At 49.7% G+C, this 24,187-nt stretch overlaps 1 protein-coding gene across 4 annotated transcripts in view; it reads right to left on the bottom strand.

Moving 5' to 3' along the window:
- Positions 1 to 3,318: 3,318 nt before the first annotated feature.
- MECOM (MDS1 and EVI1 complex locus) overlaps positions 3,319 to 24,187 on the bottom strand; it is a 317,891-nt gene continuing 297,022 nt past the window's right edge. For all 4 annotated transcript variants that reach the window (XM_078869634.1, XM_078869632.1, XM_078869633.1 and 1 more), the window contains exons 11-17: positions 24,004 to 24,182; positions 19,699 to 19,776; positions 16,986 to 17,143; positions 14,427 to 14,568; positions 5,924 to 6,235; positions 4,506 to 4,707; positions 3,319 to 3,746 (exon numbers count right to left, since the gene is read on the bottom strand). In XM_078869634.1, coding sequence (XP_078725760.1) covers positions 3,627 to 3,746; positions 4,506 to 4,707; positions 5,924 to 6,235; positions 14,427 to 14,568; positions 16,986 to 17,143; positions 19,699 to 19,776; positions 24,004 to 24,182 — 1,191 coding nt within the window. In that variant the 3' untranslated portion in view covers positions 3,319 to 3,626. The remainder of the gene's footprint in view (positions 3,747 to 4,505; positions 4,708 to 5,923; positions 6,236 to 14,426; positions 14,569 to 16,985; positions 17,144 to 19,698; positions 19,777 to 24,003; positions 24,183 to 24,187) is intronic.

Genomic DNA, 24,187 nt, shown 5'->3' on the forward strand with positions numbered 1-24,187 from the left:
TTGGAAGTCGATCGCATTGGAGTGCTCGTAAATGATGCGTGCCGTTTGATGTACAAAATTGTTCGGTGAGTTTTTTTTTTCTGAATCTGTGATGGAACAAAATAAAACGACGCCTTTTTTTGTTATCGCTACAGTGCATTGAATTAACTTGGACACCGTAATGTGAGAATAAGAAGAATAATCATAGTAGTAGTAGAAAATAATCATTAATAAGAGGTCGAAGGATGCAATTGGCCCCGCATACACTTCTCAATACTATCTAAAGTGAAACGAGTTCTAGCGTAAGAATTTATTCGTAACAATAATAACGATGACAATAAATACGTGACAATAACGAGTGATTTGATGTTTGCGAAAACCGGCTTAAGAACAAAACAATTATTGGAGAAAAACAAGATCAGCTTCTACTCAAGAATAAACAAAAATGATATGTACGTTATGGTAATTAATATCACTGACTAATATTTAAAGGATTTAGTTTCCATGTATCGTAATCAACGTCGAACACTTTAGAACCTTGTGCCTAGCGTATGCTATGTTTTGGGCTACACGTGGAATTTTCTTTGCAAATTGAGAAGCTTGTAGAAACGTATTAAAATTACGCTTTTGCCAGAATGATCTGCTAAACCAAACTGGGCATTATACAATGGATGGGATGAATCGTCGTTGCTTTCTGATCGCTTCCATCTGCCTTAAACAAACGTCACTTGTAGCGATGGGGGAGGGAATACTGGGCCACAGAAGAAACAGCCAGGGAAACATGCTCACGCACAACACATACAAGGAACATATTCCGTTTGGCACCATAACACCAATGCCATTTGACAAAAATCTGTCTTTTTTTTTCATAGTCTCTTTTTTTTTGTCTATCGGATGAGTTCGGAAATGTATTGAATTGATACACACGACATTAATTATGGGGGTTTGTTTTCATGCTAATACTATTAACACGTTCGATTAAAAGAAAAGTTCTCCCATTTTATTTAGCTACAATTTTCTTTTTTAATCGCGCACTTAAAAATAAATAACTACATTTTAAAAACGAAACGTCTACACTGCAAGTAACTGATTGTCATAAAGCAGGAAGCAATATTATCTTGGCGAGCAAACTGTCAATGCCTAATAGATGAGTGTTAGCGAGGAGCACGTGTCTTGGTCCTTCATTTAAATATTGTCGTGCCACTTAACACTAGAAAAAACAAAATAAGGTGGAAGAAATACGAATGGAAATACTGCTCTGGAAAAACGGGGAAATTATATCAAACCGGCTATTTACAGGCCCACGCGCTTCTAAACACACGAGAAACAAACAAACAAAAAGCAAGACTAAAAAAAAACCCCACACAATTCTACTGTGTACTGCAAAATTGGCCCCTCTTATAACGTGCTGTAAGAATGTGTACAAAAACGTTGCCTGGTGGCGAATTATGTACAGCGAAAAAGTTACACCATACCTGCTCCGCTGCGCTAACCGCGGAACCCAATTCCAAATCTCGAGCGTAAAATGTTCGCCGGCGTCCGTGACAAATGAACACAAATAATATTAGATCCTTTCGCCTATCAAATTTCGCACAAAGGAGAAAAGAAGAACCACGTTACCATCGTGACCGAGTTACCGTCCGGTTGCACTTGGGGGGGGAAGGGGTGGGGAAAGAAAAAATATTGAGTGCCCCGTTAATCGGTAATTAAATCGTGATCGTCGTGAAGTTTTGTTTATTCTTTCTAAAAGGGTAATTATTGCATGACAAAGGCATATTCTCAATCAGCAATGCCATTCTCACCGTGACCCTGTTATAATTCAAAAGGAAGCAATCGTTGGGAAAAGGTGCAGCCGGTGATATGCCGGCGTTAAAGTTCGACGTTCACGTCATTGCGACCTGTTCGATGTAACCGATCCACGATACTTATCATTTAAACGGAAGCAGAAGAAAGTCAACCACGAAAACGGCCCAGTGGCTGCGTGACCACGCCGGCAATGTTGGAAAGTGACATCGGTTGATGTTTCTTTGATCGAGCCGGGCGACTTAATTGTTAGTGCACGTGCCTTCAAGTCGCCGGGTGTTGGTGTGTTTGATGTATCGTAGCCATAGGGGGGAGGGGGTGGAATATTTGTTCAATCGAGTGAGCACATTTGCTTGTAGATTCTGACTTTTGATTGACGCTGCAGTGCAAGTCACTCTCTGCAAACTGTGTCCATGGTGTCTGTGAATTCTCTGGTGTCAAAAGCAAATACGATGTTCTCTTGTTGCACAAGGATGCGATTGTCATGTGAAATCCTTATCAACGGATGCGGCTTCATAGGCCGCCATAACTGACCTTGTCATTGGTATTTTAAGGGCTTTTCTTTAATAACAATAAAAAGTAACTTACAGCCCTCCGTCAATGAAGGACCTCCCTACACTGATCGGTCGCGGGAGGGTTGTCCGACCAAACTTCACGGCAGGCGGTCATTGCAGTGTGGTGGAAAGTGGAGGCCTCGGATCAGTTTGGTGATCGACGGCAGCCACGCCTAAGGGTTTGAAATGGGCTTGATGGGTGGGCTCATGGCATGCAGCATGCTATCCAACGCATACGTCGCTAATAAAAATAAAAAAAAATAACCCAGCAAAGTCAACACAAAAGGAAACGAATGTAATTGAACATCTTCACAAAGTGACGTGATTAATGAATCGTGAGTGATATTCTCGTTTGAGACCTGAAATCTGCATTGAAGCTGATGCACTGAATCCGACTTTTTGACTTTATCAGACTGCCGTGAAGAGCTTTCTGGGGGGGCTCTGCACGTAACCATTTCTTATGAGCAACTCGTTTTGTCACTATCTCTACAATTTTCTCTGCGATAGCTCGAGGCTTCTCGTCCCACACAATGGAGACCCATCTGCCGCAACTAACACATATTTTGGTTCCGTAAATGCAGAGGTCGGTGATAGGTAGCGTCGAAACGATATAACTTCCAACCACATCTTTTTCCATTTAACACGCATCGGGGTAAAACCCATCAAACATTATTTTGTTTCTACTTTTAAAGCAGAGAGGGGGGAGATACAAGATTAATTTAGGCACGCAGTAGCCTTTTAAAAGTTTTACTGCATATCAACATCTAATAATATATATAAAAAAATGATATTCCATAACATCATTGACTTGGTCAACCAATAAGTTACAAGTACTGTATTTTATATATATACTGTGTGCATGTATAATAATTCTGACACGTTGGCTTTGCCCCTGCTGTGAAACCAACTTCTCAAATTTAAAAACCATGGTTTACACACGTCTTCATTTGACCTTTGATCCCCACGACTAAGAAAACCTTACTTATGACATTTACATAATGATAATAATCATTCCTATTATTTTGTCCTACTAAAAGTCATTGCGTGGATTGAGTGAGTAACTAAAAACAATCGACGATTACCCGACGACGAAAAAATATCTCCCAAAAACAAAAAAACAATCAAGCTTTGGTCCGACAAACAAAGTAGTTTTTTTAGGGACATTTTTTTTTGCTCTCGTTTTTCTTTTTTCTCTCTTCCCGCACCCAAAGGGGGTGTCGTGTGTCATTGTCGTTTGTTTGTTACTTCACGATATCACTTGGGGAAACTTCTTCGCGCTCTTGTCCGGTCCTAAAGGCGACTGACTGGGTGGAGGGTGCTCGTTTCCGCCGGGGCCCTTGCCGCCCCGTGCCACATGCTCCCGGAGCCTTGTGAGTCTCGGTCCGACAGCGAGAGCATCATGGCGTAGGCCTGCAGGCACGCACAAACGTTCGGTTGCAACGTCAAGTCTACGCGTGTGTGCGTGTGTGTATGTTGGAACTTCTTTCGCACCGTACGTAGCCCACCGTGCTAATCGGAGTATCGATACCGTACCACGCAACGCCATGTGGATACGCGGGAGCGTCCATCTATGCCTAGTTGGGTGTCCACGTCTCAATAATTTTGAGGCTGCGAGGTGGCCAGGAGTTGGCCGAAAAGCAAATGGCCTCCTCATGTCATTGTTTTGACAGATTCCAAATAAGCTGTTCCTGAAGCTGGGATTTCGCCCTGGGAAAAAAGTAGCTTTCATGATAATTATAATAATGCAGCAAATTTGGTGTCTGTGCCATTCCTGTAGTGCCGGGGCGATCATCACAAGGACACTGCTGTGTTTCACAGGCATGGTCCGCAGTGGTTTCACAGGAGGGGGCGACGTTGCTTTGTGTGATCCCAGAGGAGTATGGGTTGTACATTTTTTGGAGAATTTGAAAAATGTGGACAATCACGCCGGCACGCCGTGGCCTACTCGTTTCGAATGACGTTGCGTGATCTGTAAAGGTCCCACCGCAAAAGCAGGCGGCGTGTAATATTTTACGGTTAATACACCCGCTGTATTAATCGGGGTGGCCGCCAGGTTTGAACCGCGGACCTCTGCCGCAAGAGACGAGAGGCGCTACCTCCGGGGCCACGGCGTCACCGGGCCAGCTTTTCGCTCGCGACGACGCTCGACTTGCGACGACGTTGTCATACCTGCGACTTGGACTGGCGGTAGAGGGGCGGCTTGACCCCGTCGTGGCTGGCCGTGGCCGTGCCATAGGGCAGCTCGGCGAAGTGCTCCTTGAGCGGCTTGCGCAGGTCCAGGCTGTCGGGGAAGTGGCTCATGTGTTCCAGGGCGGACAGCTGAGACGACGGCCCCAGCGGGCTCAGGCCTCCCTCCTCCAGCGGGCTGCACCTGCACGGGCGGGAAGATGGAGCCGCTGCGTTCGTATCGGCGCGGGAGTGGAGAGCGATCGCGGCGTGGGGGTTGGGGAGGGGGGAGACTGAGGCGTCCGGCGCCGTGGGCATATTCCACCTTCTCGTGTGTGCGCTGTTTGTACGGTCGCAGTGACCTCTCTCAACTGGTGCTGGCCCCAACAGTGTGATTTGACGAAACAAAGGGATAGTTTTGTTTCTTTATTGAGGATGAGGAATTTCTCGCAGATAAGTGGCAAATACAGATATTGTGTTGCCACCAACATGATTCTGAGTTTGCCAATGATTTATGGTGGCAGTATCAATACGCGTATATCACATGAAGAAGGCAATTGCAATGCCTTGGCAATTTTTTTGTTGCCTTTCTTCATGCAGGAAATAACCAATGCCAATATATTGCCGCTGTTGAAGAGGAAGCCTGTTAAACAGCGGCCGATATACAATGGCGTGATGTTGACGACAATGACACAATAAAGGGATCACTTTAATAATGTTCATTTTTATATAGTGTCGTCATTCGTGCAAATGCAATTTTGCAATCGCTGCGGAACTACAGGCAGCCAGGCAGTGAGCTTGTACCAACAATTGCCCCCTCGCTCCGTATATTTCGATGGTTTCAAACAATTATACATGTTGGGTAGACCCTGGCACAATGATCCTCCAACTGAACTTTGAGAGACTGCCTCTCCCAGGTGAGGTCCTGACACTGTGGGACTGGCCCTGGCCGCCTGCACGTGAAACAAAACCCATTGCTCTGCATCTACATCGGCGATACGAAAGGAGGAGTCCGTTAACCTTGCTGTTACAGCCTTCTCCCGGCGAGCCGGGGTGTAGCACCTCGACTCCCACAGCAAGGGAGATTCACAACATTCGTGCGGCGATCCACCAACCCTTGCTGCCTCGACGGTGCTAGAGTGACAGGGCCACGCGCGTAGCTACCGCCGCCGAGCTAAATAGATCTGAAGAAAAGGGATCTCGGAGGCTTAGCTCGGTGTTGTCCAGCTCTGTGGGCCGTTCTCTGACGCGAATGCTTGCGGCGCCGCTCTGCAAGAGATCTGTGCGGATACTCCCGCAATGCCGCGGTCGGGATAACGCCCGGGGAAGAAGAGGAAACGGACCCCACGGAGAGCGGCAGCGTCGGCAGAGCACAAGCAGAGCACGACCCAACGAAAAACCATCGCCCGGCCGCCCCCCACCTTGCGGTGCCGAACTCCGACGGGATACGCTCCGCGCGGTCGCCTCCCACATCGTCGTCCAACTCGTCCTCCTCCTCCTCTTCGTCGGGGGGTCGCCCCGCGTTGACCGCCGGGGTCACGTGCTCCTCCGGTGAGCGCTCGGCGGCGCTCTCCTCCTCGCCCTCCAGCATCAGCTCCTCCTCCAGCAGCTCCTCTTCCTCCTCCAGCTCCTCTTCCTCCTCCTCCTCCACGTCGTCCTCATCCTCGGGGTCTTCCCTGCGCTCCGGAGTCACCGCGGTCGCCTCCGCTGCCGGTTCCTCGTCCACGCCGAGGCTGTCAGGACAAAGACAAAGTTCCCCCGCACCCCGTATAGCCGTTAACAAACTGATGGGGCAAGAGCTGTTAGCGAGCACCTAATGACGGCCGGCACGGCACAGCGCACAAGGGGGTGGGTGGTCAACGCCCCCCCCCCCACCGGGCCGCCTTTATTATCTCCCCATGCATACACACCACACCAGGTACTCGTGTGAGGCTGAGTCGACCTAGGGGAGGCCCAAGACCGGTTCATATAATTGTCACACACACGCGGGGTTATCTATTCATACAAATGTAAACAATTTAACTTTTGGTGTCTGCTCCACTAGAAAAGGTGTCGCTTTGGGGACAAGTGGAATGGGCTGTGGGGGATAGATCAGAGTGGGCGAGACCACAGATGAAGGATAGGGGGGTGCATGGTTGGGGAGAGATGTGTATTGAAGCCGATGCAAAGCCACGAGCCACCCCTTTAGCAACTCTGCCAATGAGACCCAGAAAGTCAAAACCGGTCCCGAGTTTGCTTGCTTTTAAACAACTGCTGCTGGTAACCCGAGTACGGAAAGCCGACAGGCCGCTAGAATTCCTGTAAAGTATAGAAAAGGTGTTTTTTAGCGTGGGGATGGAGAGAAGCAGTTGGGATATTTATTTTATCACTCGGAACACAGACTGCCTCCTGGCGGCAGTACATATCTACCGGTAGACAATGGGACCATTGAAATGTTCGTGGGAATGCTTGCTCCCACGGGAATGGTTTTAAGTATAAACTGATCCTAATGGGCTGCACGGGGACTGACCGACTTAATAATCTTCATGCCCTCACTCGCGATGCCGCTGCGGAGTAATGGTTTGCACGCTGGCCTCGCTATCCGGAGGTCGCCGGTTCAATTCAATCTCCCGGCAGCAGCAGCAGCAGTTGAGACAATGGGGCAAGTTTCTCATAATGACCGCCCGCCCCCCCGCCTCTGTCCATGCGGCAGTGTACCAGGGGTCCACCACAGTGAGTCGATCGGCAGTTTGCACGCGACGGGGTGAAATGAGAGGGTATTTTGACCAGGACGTTTTGGCAGCTTTGAAATCGTAACTTGTAGAAGGCCTTCCAGAATTTCCTCTAGTGGAGGGCCCGTCTGCCAGCAGTTGCATGAGCAAGCAATTGCAGGGCTGCTCCTTTACATTTCATAACGGCGCTCTTGCTCCTTGACTCGTGCTGTTGAATTGTATTTAACATTTCGCCATTACATCATCGTTCTAAGGTTTATGAAGAAAAAAAACCCAACAACGAACAGGACACATGACTAAACTTCCCCTTCCATTGTGCGCGTTGTGTCGCCGTGAACGAGCGGACGATTGTGTGTCGGTAACGCCGCCCCCACCCCCCCCGCCTGTAACTTGGCCGCAACCCGTCACTCGGTGACAACGCAGGCGCCGACTTGAATCGGAGAGTCGTGATCGTAATTATCGGAATCGGAGCTTTCTCAAGAAGAAGAGAGAGCCGCGAGTTAAAGGGGGTACGGGGCAGGGGACGGCGGGGGGCGGGTGACATTTCTATTTCGGTCAGCAGACGTAGCACACGGCTGTATTGCAATTGGCGTCTCAGGGACAAATGCACGTCGCGTGATGTTGACGAGATGATACGTGCACGGCCAGCGATGTGTTATTTCTGTTGGCAAAGCTTAGTTACTGCAGCTACATACTATTAACACTCCTTCCCTTTATTAATGCTACCCCTATCCCCTCCCTTTGATGCTGCTAATCCTGCATAATGCACGGGCATAATGACTTTAAACCCCTCGCCAAACCTCCTACGCATCTCACAAGTAGTACTAATCGCATATCTGCATTTCCCATAAATATGCTAAATTCCTCTTGATATGCAAATTATTTTGTCAAGGCGCTCTTCGCCCCTCCATCCCAGCTTAAATAGTCGCTCCAAGCCTGGGGCTTGTCATTCAGACTCTGTCTCCTCGACAGACCTGTTCTCCACCTGAGGACGGCTATTTGCGTTGTGGCCGAAACGTCGTGAGAATTTTTTTTTTATGTTTAATTTTTATTATTTTATTATTTCAATTCTACGTGACTTTACCGAAAGAACCAAGAAGAAAATAAAATCTTAGGAACTTGGTAAAAAAAAAATATGCACAACCACCGTCAACCATCGCCTTTGACCGGGAGGATTGCTCGATCTTTCTCCGCCGCCGTTACCGCTGCCCGTGGCTGGAGCGCTCGCATCTGGAATTCCCTCCCTCACTCGGATGCCTACCGCTCAGACGCATTCCCTGTTCAAGTGCAGATTCGAGATGTTAAGCATCTATCGCTCTCTTTCCATAACGCCTCGGGTCTTCCTCTCGTGGTGCCTGTAGAATCGCGCCTAAAATACGTTTTTGCTGCCATTGTTTTAAAAACCCTCTTCAAACCATGCTCTTGGATGTGTCCGTTTCCCTCCTATTTGCACGGCATCTTGAGGTGCGGTCCCATTTGGACGCCTTGCAATCTATTTTGCATTGTCTCGGTAAAACTCGCACATTCTTACAATAATACTTTTCTGACGTGAAACTACCCCGCTCAGGGGAATTTATTTATTTATTTAGCTCCTGGCCCAGGAAAAAAAGTTTCGTGGGGGGGTGTGGGAGGCGCCAAGGGGTACAGCATGGGCAGGCGTCGCACTAAAATGCGTGGAGTAGTCAAATCCTCATCAGCGGCAATCCGGTGTGACTGCAGCAAGGTCCAGTCTAGCGTGAGCGTGTTGTAGGATACGCCACGAGAAATAGGACCCCGCCCCTAAGCAGTGGCCCCTCATTTCAACCACTTCTCGGCTGAAATGAGGTCAATTATGGGCCCTCTTTAATGCTTCATGCTGCGTCACAGCAAGTAGCCAGAGGCCAAGAGCACGGCTTGCACGAGGATTGATAAAAGACCGAGAAAGAAGAAGAAAAAAAAACGACTTACTTTCTGTCCATTTGGCTCTGCTCCTCATTTGCGACCGGGGAAAATAATTTGCTCGGAAAAACGACACGGGGTAAAGTGTTCCAGACCTCGGGAAAAATGAGAGTGGATCTGTCTCAGTTGAGTGATTACCATTGTACACCGCAAAATTACTTTCGGTGGGTCCCGTCCCCTCTACTCTGCTGGATAAACCCATCCACCGCGACCGTCAGCTGTTTGGTTTATGAAATTGTTCTCGAAAGTAAATGCACCGCAAACGGTCGATGGGCTCTTGTTTTTTTTTCTAAATATCACGTTTGATTTTTGTCGTTGTTTTAACGATCGCTTTTGATACACGCGCAGCATCCGTGCACGCAACAAGAAAAACAAACTGAGTGCTCGCGCTAAGTTGACCTATCTCGTAGAGCCATGAAAAGCCACGAATGTGGCAGATATCACACACATATAAATAAAAGAAAATAGAGAGGCAGAGATTTCTTACAATCTCTCGTGGGATCACAGCAAAGCAGTTGCGGAGGGGCGGGGGGGGAAGGGGGGGGGCGGGGGGTGCGGAGGGGGGGGCGAGGGGGGCTAACTTGTAATTACAGTTTCGCTGAGCTAGCTGCCTGCAAAATGGGAACCGCGTGGCATGCGCTGGGACCCACTGATAATTACAGGGGACGGCGGTGGGGTTGGTGGGAGAAGGGAGTGGCGGTGGCGAGGGGGCAGAGGAAAGAGCAGAGCGGCGATGGCAGAGGCGGACAGCTTGATGGCGCGGTGGCGGGCGGAGGGGATGGAGGTGGGGGTCGGAGGGGGCATAGCGGTGGAGGAACGGCAAATTTTGGGCAGCATGGGTCAATGCGAGTCAACATTTTTTTCCAAGAGGGGGGGGGGTGAGTGCGGGGTGGGGGGGTGGTCTTAAGTTTTGCAAGCAAGCAATTAATCATGGGTTGGTGGCTTGACAGGTGAGTCGCTAATCGAAGTTTCGCAGAGAGAGAGAGAGAACGAGAGAGAGTGAACGAACGCTAGTCGCTCTGGCCCGCTTCATCCTTGGTGCCGATTTCCATTCTGCTTTCACAGCAGGAATTTACAGCCGATTTGGCCGTTCTTCTTTCGTCTTCATTTAATTCTCCGATATGTTCCCTGAAAGTTCGGTCATCTAAATGTCGCGGTGTATTATGACAACGAGATAGAGATAATTTTTATTTTTCAACCATATATGAAATGCTAAAAGTGGCTTAGGAAATTGCCCCGAGATAAGCACCTATTCAGTAAAGCTGGCACTGCACGCCCACAATGTGGTGTTGTCTGAACATCACCAAGTCAACTTTGCCAATGTTCGCCCACTAAACTATACTTAGACGGAGTCAACTTAGTAGACACCCATGCCAGGATCAAAAACCCAACTGCAATTGGTGTTTCTCGTAGATTAAAATTCTTAAAGCTGCGTCAACTTGATGTGTGTACGTTGAACGTCTTTCGCACTGTGCGTAGCCAACCGTGCTAATCGGAAGTGCGGGGGAAGGACAACAAATTAAACACAAAGTAGTTGTAAAGAAATGGGTTTTAAATCTTGATTTAAAAAGTGCATAGCTCCAGTTGCTTCCTAATTATCGGAAGAGCGTTCCAAACGGCCGCAGAAGCGCATCCGAAAGCCCGCGATACGGTGAACCATCTCCGTTCGATGGCTAGCCAAAATCCGCCGCTGCGAGGATGACCGGAGTTCGCGTGATGGTTTATGTGATCACAGCACGGGAGGCCCAGGACCGGTTCAAATCTCACTGCGCCACTGATGTTGGCCAGAGCCTGGGAATCGAACTCGGCCCACCGGGTTCATTTGTCAGTGTGGCTAAACCACCGCGCTCGACAAATAAAGACAAAGATCCCCCATACAGCCTGAACAGACTGTTGGGGCAAGTGCTATTAGCAAGCACCTAACGAAGGCCGGCACGGCAAACGACGGTGGTGCGTGGCCAACACCACGCCCGGCTGCCTTTGTCTCCCCAGTGGTGATGTTTGCACACCTCACCAGGTACTAATTTTTGAAGCTGAGTCGACCTAGGGAAGGCCCTGGACCGGTTCAGATAGTCGTCACTGGTGGTGGCCGTGAGCGGGAATCGAACTCGGGTCACCGGGTTCGTAGCGCAGCGTGCTTACCGTTACACTACTGTGCGTCTCCACAGACACACGCGCCCACACACACATACACACACACACATACGCAATTAACCCCAGGTCTTTGCGCTCCACGTTTGAAGTCCCGGCTCCTCTTAAGACAAGAATTGGACTGGGATTTGCGAGAGAGAATTATTATTTTTCCTACAAAAGACTTGAAGGTCTGTAACATCACTCATCATTACCGACCGGAGGAGGGATTGGCCGACAGGGAAGGTACGTTGCGTGCGATGTCTCCCTCGCCGCCGACGGCTAAAGCCTTTAACCGCGACACTGCCCAGGTCGTCCTTTCTCGTTTCCCTCGGCCAGGGCCTTTTCTTTTTGACATCGAAGTAATTTCCTGCAGTCATTAGCCTGGCAGGCAGACTAACGGGCTGAGAAGCAGACCGAAAAATTATTTACTTAAACTCCCCCCACCACCACCACCACCACCGCCTTCTCTGTCTTATCAGTCGCATTTGAGTTGTTGCCCGGGGCAGTACATGTTGGTCACAGATGTGGCCAGGAATGGGGGGGGGGCTTGTGGGCAGCTGGCTGAGAGTTGACAACTTAATTCCTTCGTAATGCCTCCTTGGATTGCGCGCCGTGGCACGGCGGGTTTTGTGAAAGGGGGCGCTCAGCGGGCATCACGCCGGGAGGAGGCCGACGGAACGCTGCCAACCCAACGGAATAATGAACCCCCGAGCGTTCCGCATCGCGCGGTTTCCTGCCGACGCGTGGATGCATGTGGCACGAGAGAAAATGGAGAGCTCATTAATGTGCCTGCCCCCAACAGTGTTTGTCCGTCCCGCGAACAACAATTCCCTTCTGCTTCTGAGATTAAACGCCGGCAGCAACGGGGTTTAACTTGGCGTTGGCGGGCGGGCGGGGGTGGGAGGGAGGGGAGCACTCACCTCTGCTCAGAGGAGCACAAGTTTTGAAACTCTGGTCTCGTAACCCACGACGTGGTGTCCAGCCTCTCGGTGTCTGTCTGCGACCAAATCAGCTGCAATGTGACCGATCTCATCGGACCTCCTCCTGAAGCCAAGCGGGCCCGAGCTTGGATCGTGCTCGCACGAGCGACCCACCGTTGCGCGCCCGGTCGCCGCGGGTGTCTGTGAGGCCATGATGTCGTCGGGGGAGGGACGGAGCAGCAAAATCCATCGCTGCGCTGCGAGTCCATGCTCCAAAGTCGATGCTCCCACACGCCCACCCCCCACCAACTCTCTCCCAACCATCACTAACGTGCCCCCCCCCCTTCCCCGCCGCCATGACCCACTTAGTGTGGCAAAGCCCTTCATCCAGCAGTGGATTGACAAAAGGGCTGCACATGTACAATCAGTGCTTATCAATTAGCAGTTATGCGGAGCGTGTAATCCTGACATTGGGGTTCCGCAAATGGAAGGCCTCACAATCCACCATGGTGCCACCGTTCCAATCTTCTGTGTGTGTACGTATGCATATGCATTGAACTTCTTTCGCACCGTACGTAGCCAACCGTGGGGATCCAAATGCAGATCCGCTGCCGTAAACGTTGAATCGGTGTCCCTCTACAACTGCACGGGCTGTGTTTTTATTACCAATCGAAAGCTTAACAGCTTAATTTGCAATATGAGAATAGGTTTTACCCTTTCTGGCAATAAAACAGGTGTATTAGGATGTTAAAACACCAAACTGAAACCTTTTGCAAGGAATCGTGTCTGCGTTAACCACGTATACCTGTGACGAACATGCAAACAAAAAAAACATGCTCCGGTAGTACATGCCTAATTCCCATCTGAAGCGGTGAGACTGAACGTGGGAGAGAGGTGGCGCTGTAGTGGCTCGCGAGGACCCTAATTAACGGAACTTCGATTTAAAATCCCCGCATCAGCAGCCGCTGCACTCGTGAATGGGAAGGACTGGCCGATGTGGGCCCCCGAGGGCCCGGAGTTGGAAGTTTCCAGGTTAGTCTATTACGTACGGCGCTGGGCAAGAGTGATGGCGCGTGTTATTTAGGTGGCTGTGCGGCTCAAGGGGTATTATGCCATTCGCTGAGCCAGCACCACGGAGGAACATGCTGAGAATCTCGGCGCTCCCCGCCCGCGGTAAAACGGAGTTCTCATCTACGGCACGTTCGCACGGGGTCCCACCTTGGTCACCGGTGATTGTACGACTGAGGGTTTTGTGATAAACTTTCGCGTTAAAATTCAGTCGAGCCAGCCAGGGCCATTAGCAACACATCCATCAGCCCGAAGCCTTACGTGGCCACTACACGGAGAGACCACTGTGAGGTCGACGGTTACGATGAACCCTCAAAGGATACCGGTATTGTTGTCACTGCTTTGTAGTTCCACGTTCAGAAGTGTGGTTCTGCTGTCTTCTCATATTCTAGCACTGGACAATGCTCCCAAAGCCTAATCGGTAAAAAAAAAATACAAAAACCCTACATTTGTGTGAAGCTATCATGCACGTAATGGCGAGAGGCCTTTGCTAGTCTACAACATGCGTGGCCCTGAATTTGGATAATCTCGTAGGATCTCACAAGCTACGCGGGGTTGAAACCTGGTTGAGTAACGACCACGGCATGCCAGGTGTTGTAAGCTTGTATGTATGTTGCCGAACGTGCCAATTCGAGGTGCAAAGAGTTGGCGAGTTGGTTGAGGAGATGCCAGGATGGCATTGGATCCTGGAATGTGTGCAGTGGGCAGAGGTCGCAAACGGGTTTTGATTCCTTACCCGTACCCGGCCGCACCAGGGTCGCAAACAGGTACCCGTACCCGTACCCTACCTGATACCCGGCTACCCGTACCCGGACGGGTATCGTGTAGGGTACGGGGACGGGTACCCGATTGCGACCTCTGGGATGAAGCCATGTTGCAGGCGCGGGTGGGTTGATTCTAGGAACTTGAATTGTGAGAAGAGACAAGACGTTGGGAAATGAGTGACAAACGGTTACTCACCAGTGACTCACGGCCTACCCGTACACGTGCCCGGCCGCACCAGGGTCGCAAACGGGTAGCCGGGTATCGGGTAGGGTACGGGTATCGGGTACCCGGTTGCGACCTCTGGCAGTGGGGTGGTGCGGGGCTTTTTCCGAGGGCTCCAGTGGGGGGCTGCGTGCAATGGGGCCGAAGAGGGTGGGGGGGTTACTTACGTGGGTGGCTCTGTGCCAGGGAGAGCGTTCGACTCCTCCGTGCTGCTGATGAAGTTGCGGATCTCGGTGAAGTACGAATCCTCCTTGTCCTCCAGCAGCGAGCTGTTCTCCAGCTCCGAGTTGGGAGACGAGCCGGCCGTTCCTGAAAAAGTAAATTGGGCAAGAATGCGTTGTTAAAAAAAAAAAACGCTTCTATTAACAAGTGGTGGGGGATGCTGCTTTGGCGTAATTGGTTGGTGGCACCGGTATTGCAACGGGGCAAGTTTCTAAAATCCCACCTCCCCCAACCCCCCCCCCACAACCGATGCCCACCCAGCAGTGAATATGGGTTTCACCACAGGGCAGGTCTTGTGCGGTGTGGGTAAAATGTGGGTACTATCGTCTCTTCCAAGACGTCTACCACGACTATACTAAAACTATTTTTTATTTTACCGGGTAAGGCCCACTGAGCTATGTGGCTCTTTCTCAGGAGTGACCTGGCCACAAATGATAGCTCGGCGAAGTGGCTGATCACGTGGGCACTTATTGCTGCCAAATGCTCTGAACGCACGTTGATTCTCAACGTGGAGGGAAAAAAACCGAAGGACCTGGAGAAAAATCCACACGACCACGCGGCGAGAGACACGCAAACTCCAAACATACAGGCATCACGATTGGGATCGAACCTACGACCGCCCGCCTGCATACCAGGCGAGGTAGTTAACATCTCGCCACTGTGGCGCCCCTTGCCACCGTGGAAGAGTAAGTTAAATAACCTTCAGGAAGATCTCCCTCGAGTGGAGGTCCTTCTGCTAGCAGTGGCGTGAGCTCGGAAATTACAGGGCAGCACCTTTATCTCTTTTACTTATACGGATTAGTGATGAGCAGCGTAAGAATTGAGTCGTGATCCCCGCATCGTGGGAATTAATAGCATCGCCAAGAAAGAGGGCAATGTTTGTCCCTCCCCCCCACACCCTCCTGTCAATAGCAAGCCATTATATAAGGCAGAGCCTCCATCAGAGATAGCGACACGCTTATGTCTGCAGAGACACACATCCACAAACCCATACGCCCATACGTGTGAACACAACATGGGTTCGAGCCACTGTGCACTCGGTGAGCCAAAGGAACTCCCCTGCTAATGCTCCAGGAGTAGCCGCGTAATTCGCCGCAGCTTTCCCGAGCTTGTACGCCGATATTGCACCGAGCATGAAAATGCCACGGAGCTGCCAAGTTTTGCCGAGCGCAAATTAATGGAACAGATGTGGCGCGTCGCAGACATTTAAAATGTAAGAGCTGGTGAATAAGAACCGTGCAGTGGGTCCCGGGGACAGTCGCGAGGGTAATTCGGCAAGCTCGGAAGCGACGCCACCAATTGGGGGAGTGGGGGGGGGGGAACGTTGACCTCCCTCACGGCGAAATTTTATTGGACTGGCAGGGTTGTATTGCTCGGCCGGTGCGAAACAAATTAAACGAAGAACAGCGGTGGCAAAATGGGAGTCCTTCCCACCCCCCACCACCCCTTCCCCTTGTGCCACGCTCTCTCCGGGAGACAACGGTCAGAAGTGGTGGTTACGGTCGTCGACCGGTGAAGCTGCAGCTCCATGAGTCGCCCTCAATCGCCGTTCTTGCCAAGTCACGAACGAGCAACTCGCAGGGAACCCCGGCGTTAACAACCGCGCGCGATGCCGAAGGGAAAGCGACTCCAGATGCGAGAGAGGTCATCGTCCCTGGGGGATGATCTGCAGGACGATGATGATGATGACGACGATGACGATGGCCATGCTCTCCAGATTATAAGACGCTACGGAAAGAATGACTCGCCCCAATCTGGTGCGAAGTTGTATACACGCGCCCTACCAGATTATCGGAAGTACACCACTCAACTCTTTATTTTTCAAGTGGAGGGGAAAAAGAGTTTTTTCTAATCCAAGGAAGGAGACTGTAAATGTCACCAGTCGAGACTGACGAGACTTGAAATATACATAGTCATGTTTATCTCAATTACATATGTATACAGGATTCACTGGCTCGAATAATAAAATTTGATAGTGATACATGTTTGGGGCAAGGCCAGTCTAATAATAGCATTAATAATCTATTTATCTAGGTTAGTCTCACAAAGTCTGCATACTCTTCTAGGGGGGGGCGGGGTGGGGAGTCTGCATTGGAATGTTTTGTTGAATCAAAATTTGGACACGTGGGAAAAAACCCTCCGTACCTGGAGACAACCCACTGGCACGAGGAGATTATAAACACTCGCACCTCCGCACAGGTAACATTGAAGAATCCGTCGCGTGCACCGCCACATCGCAGGCAACGCCTGGCACCGCATTCCCCAGCTAGTCTCCCAACCCTGCCTGGCTGCCCAAGATCTGACAATATCTGGGAGCGTTCAGGGTAATTTGCTTGCATGCTGGCAGGCGAACGGGCGGGCAAATGGGCGGGCGGGCAAGTGGGCGTATGATCGCGTACTTTTTTATTGTTACCAACGCACGGACGCAGCGAATCGCGCGCGGACCACGTGTGACCCCCCCCCCCCCCGTGTGCCCCCCTCTCCCCACGTGCGCCCCCTCTCACCGGCGAGGTGCTTCTTGAGGTGGCGGTCGAGGTTGGTCTGCTGCCCGAAGCAGCGGTTGCACAGGTTGCACTTGAAGGGCTTCTCCTTGTTGTGGATGTTGCGCACGTGGCGCTGCAGGTTCGACGAGATGCTGAACGAGCGCTCGCAGTATTTGCACCTGCCGGCGAAGAGAAGCATGCACGCACGCACCATGTTGAGCCTGCTGCTATTCTGCCAGGTGGATGGGGCGCCACGGTGGCTATGAGATGTTAACACCCTCGCCTGGTATACAGGAGGTCGTGAGTTCAATCCCGACCCTGACGCCTGCTGCTGTATATTTGGAGTTTGCGTGTATCTCTCTCTCTCATCATTATCACGGTAGCGAGGAGATGTTAACTACCTCGCCTGGTGTACGGGAGGTGGTGGGTTCTTATCCCGACCCTGACGCCTGCTGCTATATATTTGGAGTTTTCATGTCTCTCTTCCCGTGTTCACGTGGATTTTTACTCCGGGTCCTCCGTTTTTTCCCTGCACATTTAGAATGAACGTGCATTTGGAGTATTTGGTTTGCTTTGAATTTCCACACGATCAGCCACTTCGTTGAGCTGTCGTTTGTTGCCAAGTCGCTTCTGAAAAAGACCTACAGTATATATAGCTCAGTGGGCCCTACCTGGTAAAATGAACATAGTTTAGTTTTTAGTTTCAGTGACGGAAGTCATCACATTCATCGGCAACTCTTCGCGTGTGTGGCCTTCGAATAAAATGTAAATATATAACAGGTGACGTTTCAGGCAATGGCCACTTTCATCTTCTTCTTCTGGTTCATTCAGACGCTGTCTTTCCGACAGACCTGTTCTTCACCTGAGGACGGCTGCTTGCGTTGTGGCCGAAACGTCATGAGAATTGTATTATGTTTTATTTGTATTATTTTATTATCTCCCTTCTACGTGACTTTACCGAAAGAACCAAGAAGATGAATCCCTGCAGTCACGAAAACTTTAAATCGCTTTCATCTTCTTTATAGCACATGTCTTATCAGTAGGGTTGTTAAACGATAACCGGTAAACCGTAACAGGTCATCATGAACGGTTTCCGAAAGTCAGAAACCGATAGTAACCGCTTCCAGTGAAATGTGATTGACCGAACGCGCTGATCGCTTAACCTGCCATGCCGGGAGAGGGACTAGAACCGGCGACCTCATAGGTTGCAGGTCCAGTGCACGAACCATCCCAGCTCTGAGGCAGCTCCCTTCGTTGATTTGGACATTTCTATATATGGAGCAATGAAGGTCGCTGGTTCTTACGGGATTTTTCTGTGACTGTTAACCCATGCGAACCCCATAGAACGTGGCAGCTGCTCAGATGTTTTTTTCTCCATGTGCCTCTTGCCTACGTCACATCAACTCTCCTCGCATAGATCCATAAACCGACATAGCGACCCACGCACTTACAATCCATCTCGCTGCTGCACATGTGCTGAACTCATCGCTCCAACTTCGCAAGAGTCCATTCTCTTGGGCACATTCTCTCCTTCTGGCTTCCGTTCCATCACGAGCCTCGTCTATCGATCATTATTACCTCCACCGATCAGTCCTGCCCCAGAACCACTTGCATTCCTGAATGAGGAACTATGGATGTCTCCGAGTTTGTACTGAATCCCTGATCCACTCAAGCTTTCTCCTCCGTACGTATTCTATTTGTATTCCAAAGAACGCAAGTCGACGCGCTTGTCTCTACGTTTTTTCAGATGTTTGTCCCATTTCCCATCATCTTTTTCCCGTGTTTCTTGCGATGCATGCATCGCAGCGGTTGCTATATCCACAATCGTTGAGTTATAAAAAAAAAAAATGTTTGCTAATATTGGCGCCTCCCCCCGTCCCCCATAATAACGAGTCATTGAATTTGAAGACACTTCAAAAAACGTATGCCAAGAAGAGAGAGGATAAAAATAAATATATGATAAAAAAAATTCTACCCACAGTACGGGCTACGGTCGACCAGGACCAAGATGTAAAAAAAACACAAAAGAGGAAAAAAAAAAGATTTAGTGAAAAACTATTAAAAACGTGTCGATGTAGGTATGACTCGTGCCCCCCCCTACCCCCCCCCGAGGTCAGCTGCTTTGGCGTTTCACAACATGCTTCTCATAACCGAGAAGCGGAAAAAAAAAGCCGCACACATTCCACATGTAATTATTTATATGGATTACCTGTCCGTCCCACAAGTAATTGAACACGATCGTTTTTGACACGCTCAGCAAGATCTGGACGTTTCGAGAATAGGCGGCCGGTGACAGTGGCAGGTTTCTCTTTGTGTTTTATTTTATTTTTCCATTCGGCTGCGGCATTTTCAATTTCTCACGGAGGTGACAGGAAAGCGGCCGGGGTCTGTGCCAGGAGTCGGTGACTTTTAATTTCTTTTTTTTTTTCGCGCTCAATCGTGGCGTAAGCCTCGGCACCATTTTGATTAAACGATTTTTTTTCGTTTCCCCCTTCCCTCCCCCTGCCGGATTGTAGAGGGCCCGCCGATGCGGCGAATTGCCGATGTTGATCACAACCCGAAAGGACGTCAAGAATCTGATAATTTTCCAAAGAACAACGGCCGGCGAGGAGGCGTCTGCGATGGATTCCTCCTTTGGTGCCGAGTCTCGGCCAACTGTCGTTCACCGCGGGAAACGTGGCGGCTCTCAAAGATGTTTTAGACGTGCGCGTCGAGGCGATACGGCTTGACTTACTTGTACGGTTGCTCCCCCGTGTGGGTTCTCAGATGGCGCGTCAAGTTGGCAGATCTTGGGAATATCTTTCCGCAGTATCTGAAAAAGAAATGGGGAGAAGAAAACGTGTTTTAGATTTACGCGAAGCGTCGTATTCATTCTAATGTCGGCAAGAATGCGTGATTCTGAGGTAGACCATTTAAGATGATAATTTTATTTTGTAGAGCGTCATTCATGCAATTGCATCCCGCAACGCTGCACATCAATTAGCCAGTCCCTTACATAGATAATACAAAAACAAAACCCCACTACTTAGAAAATAAAAACTTAAAGATGAATACATAAGTAATGAGATGAAAAAAAATGCACGTAACAAGAAAATAATCATCACAGATAAAATAAATAAAAATAAATAAATCCATTTGTTCTCCATACCCCAGACCACAATCCCGACATTTTGCCGATTTAGGAGAACCTACACACGATGGGTGGTGGAGTGGCCAAACAGTTATGAGCCAGTTGGACCAAACTATAAAAAAGGCCTCATCAGTAATTTTCTATACTTTGCCTTCCTGTTGTGTTTTTTTAATTGTTTTGTTGTAGTAACGTTCTGACCCGCCCCTACTGGACACCAGTGAAAACAAGCTTCTGAGGTCAAATGGTAAACAATGTCCGATTCTTCGCTGAGTCTCAAGACTCACTTCCAGGAGGGTCCTGCACATTTTTTCGCAGTAGACTGCCAAAGCTCCTCTGTGTGATCCCAAATGAGTAATTTTCAGGTCACATTGCCGGGTTTAAAATTAATAACGAAGATGGAACGTCTCACCTCGTTATTGTAAACGATGCTTGCTATGCGTGTAACTATGCATCGATTCATTGACCTAAAATTCATTCTCACAAATCTTGCATGTGAATAGCGATTATTTACTATGTTTGCAAATCGTATGGTAATGTTGCATTCGGGCGAATGGAGCCAACAAAACTGTAGAAACGAGACGAACCGAATTCAAACAAACATTCAAAGTGGACAAAAAATAATCTGGTCGCAAATCCAGCTGTGATCCCAGATCTATGACAATGCAATTAACCCCTGGTGGGAGTTGAAATCGTCACGTGCCTCATGACACCATTCATAATAAAGGTTTTTTGAGTTAGATCACGTAAGTATAAACGTGTCGATTTAAAGCTTTCGTGACTGCATGGATTCATCTTCTTGGTTATTTCGGTAAAGTCACGTAGAATGGAAATGATAAAATAATAAAAATAAAACATTATAAAATAATTCTCACGACGTTTCGGCCACAACGCAAGCAGCCGTCCTCAAGTGAAGACCAGGTCTGTCGGGGAGACAGCGTCTGAATCTCCCCAACAGACCTGTTCTTCACCTGAGGACGGCTGCTTGCGTTGTGGCCGAAACGTCGTGAGAATTGTATTTTATTATGTTTCATTTTTATTATTTTATTACTTCCCTTCTACGTGACTTTACCGAAAAAACCAAGAAGATATAAACGCGTCGTAACCCTCCACCACCCGACACATTTATTCTTGCGCTATTCTAACCAAAAAAAAAACTTCAATATGAATAATACTGGTCGTGAAGAGCCTACGTGTTCAACCTCGTGATGCCGCGCGCGATTCACTTCAGAACCCCAACACACTCCACTGTGGACACAGTGTGGGTTTTTCGCAAGTGGCGTGAACTGCAGCTCGTCGGACACTGCTCGCTGCAGCAGTGGTGGTGGGGCACCCGCCGGAATCGTAAACGTTTGAAATCGCTGCTGTTAAAAATAAGAGTGGGTTTTTATCCTTACTGGCAAACACCAAATAGATGCCTTTTGCAAGGAATGAAGTCTGTGGTAACCACACAGTACTTGTGGTGAACATGCAAGCAAACCATGCTCTGATATAAGCGTTGTCTTTGAAACTGATTGGCCTACACCAGAGACAGCCATCTTCATGGCCTAGTCCAGGGGTCGGCAACCTACGGCTCCGGAGCCGCATGCGGCTCTTTACGGGCTGCTTCTTGACGATATGTACGTATGTACAGTATGTACTCAGATGCATTGCGGCTCTTGAAATACTGAATTTTGTACCGAATTGGAAAGAAATGGCTCTTCTTGTTATTTTGGTTGCCGACCCCTGGCCTAGTCTCACCAGTGTCAGACCAGAGAACAACAAATGAACAGTACAAAGACAATGCCACTATCAGAACGTTTATAGCTTGGGTTGAGCAGCTATATCATGGGACCTTTTTGCCAGTAGCAAAGTATGAAAAATAAGAATAGGTTTCACCTAAAATGCCTGTTCTTATTTTTCATACTTTGATACTGGCAAGAAGGTCCCACGTTTGAAAACTCTCTTTGCATTGCTCCACACGACGATGGTTTTCCCACATTAGCGGCTTTCGCGCGTTTTTTTTTTTGGCCCCCGCGCACGCACGCACGCCGCGGAATTTAAGCACTCGCAGACGCAAATCCTCATCCTCGCGTGCCCGCTGCGAAACCAGACCGGCTGCGTACGTGTGAACTGTTTTGGAAAATAGAAAAAGAAGAAAAAAAATTACCCAGGGCTATAACCCCCTTGGGAGAGGCCCGCATTTTTTTTGTTGGTAACGTTTTGAGCCGCGCGCGTGTTTTTTGTTGTTTTTAAACACGAACGTCGGCGGGTTCGACGCCGCTTTCTTGTCAAAACGTTGCAACGCTGGTTATGGCTCCCGCGGAAGTACGCGACGCGTCGGCTCCTAAAGCCCCCCTCGCTCCCCCCCCCCCGCCGCCCGCGGTGGTGCGTGGGCAGTTGGCGACGAGCGTTAAGCACCGTGCCGCCCACCCACCCCCCCCTAGATGTTTAGCGTCGGGAGAAGGGGACTCTTCGCAGAGGCGTAGCTAGGGGGGGGCAGGGGGGTACATATGTCCCCGGGCGCCAAGGTAAAGGGGCACCGAAATGAGGCTTACAACGTCACATTATATCTTATTGCGGCGGGCGCGGCAGCCTGAAACTACTGCACAAAACTACACCTCAACCTAAACGTGTATATATCCCGCCACACACAGCCTGCTTGTCATGTAATTACATTTTGGTACGTGGTTAAACGGGGGGGGCTCCACCAATTGTATAGTTCGTCCCCGGGCGCAAAATATCCTAGCTACGCCACTGACTCTTCGTGCACGCGACGCTGTTCTCGCGACTTGACAACGATTCGCGATTATTCAAGTGAACCGTAGAATATGGACGGTGGGGCGGGCGGGGGGAGGCGGCAGCGGCGAGAAGTGACACCGGCCTTAATCGAAAGTGACGGGCCAACTCCTGTCGCGCCCGGCAAGCAAATAAACACAGGAAATTAGGCGCCGCATTAAACCAACGCGACCGCTATTGTGTTTATTGTTCATAATAAAGGTTTTATGGGCTATATCGCGTAAATATAAATGTGTCGTTAACCCACCGACACCCGACAGAGCCCAGTTAGTAAGGTTTGTCCACTAAACAAAACCTGCCAATCAGTTGTGACCTCAGCATACCGGTGTGTTGTTAGAGTAAACTCGCAACGTTGACAACTCGAGTACACAGTTTCGCTGGTGATCACAACCGGCTTCATCACACCATTTTGCCAGCATTGTGAACAATACTGGTATCTAAAGCCTGCGTATTAAACTTGGTGTGTGTGTATTGTTTTTTTAAATTGGGATCACCAAAGCTAGGCCATAATCGGGCTCGACAGTGCATTGTCCCATCCTGCCTTTCCCAAATCTGATTTCTTTCCATCGTAGTGGGCCTCTTGCCGTGAGATAAAGAATCCATTCTTGCGTTAGCGAACGGCCCCATAGAAGACTTCGTAGAACTACTTCTGAGTTCGCTTTAAGGAACCCATTTCTATCCGCACATACTGTGGGGCGGGGGGAAATGCATTTTCCTACCTACCCCCCCCCCTAATAATAACTGTTGCCACACACTGACCGATCGATATACTTTTAATGTATAAGCTTTAGTTTGACATGCATATTGTCTGCAGCAGATGCAGTGGCCTGAGCAAAAAAAAACGAACGCTGAATACAGCTATTCGATGGGCGTCGCAGCCTTGTACATATGTATGTTTGTTGAACTTCTTTCGCACTGTGCGTAGCCCGACCGTGCCGATCGGAGGTTCCGATGCGGTGTACGTACGTGGAACTTCTTTCACGCCGTGCGTGTGCGAGACAGCCAGAGCGGAACGCACGACAGACAAGCGTTTGGACCGCGTCGTCGCTCGTTCGGTCGAGTGTTTAAAAACCCCTCGGGGGGTACGCGTGGGGGAATGGCGGCGGGCAGCGCCCCGTTGCTCGGCGCCTTTACCTGCAGGTGTAGCGCTCCTTGCCCTTGCGCAGGAGGCTGTCGGGCAGGCTGGGAGGCGGCTGGCGGAATCCGAATGCGTGCGGTGGCGGCGGCTGCTGCTGCATGTGACCGCTTCCGCCGTCCAGCTTCATGGCGCTGTAGCCTTCCAGTTTGTCGGCCATGTTCTCCATGGCCGCCATCTGGC

This window comes from Lampetra fluviatilis, chromosome 28 (assembly GCF_964198595.1).
Source record: "Lampetra fluviatilis chromosome 28, kcLamFluv1.1, whole genome shotgun sequence".
Lineage (NCBI taxonomy): Eukaryota > Metazoa > Chordata > Hyperoartia > Petromyzontiformes > Petromyzontidae > Lampetra > Lampetra fluviatilis.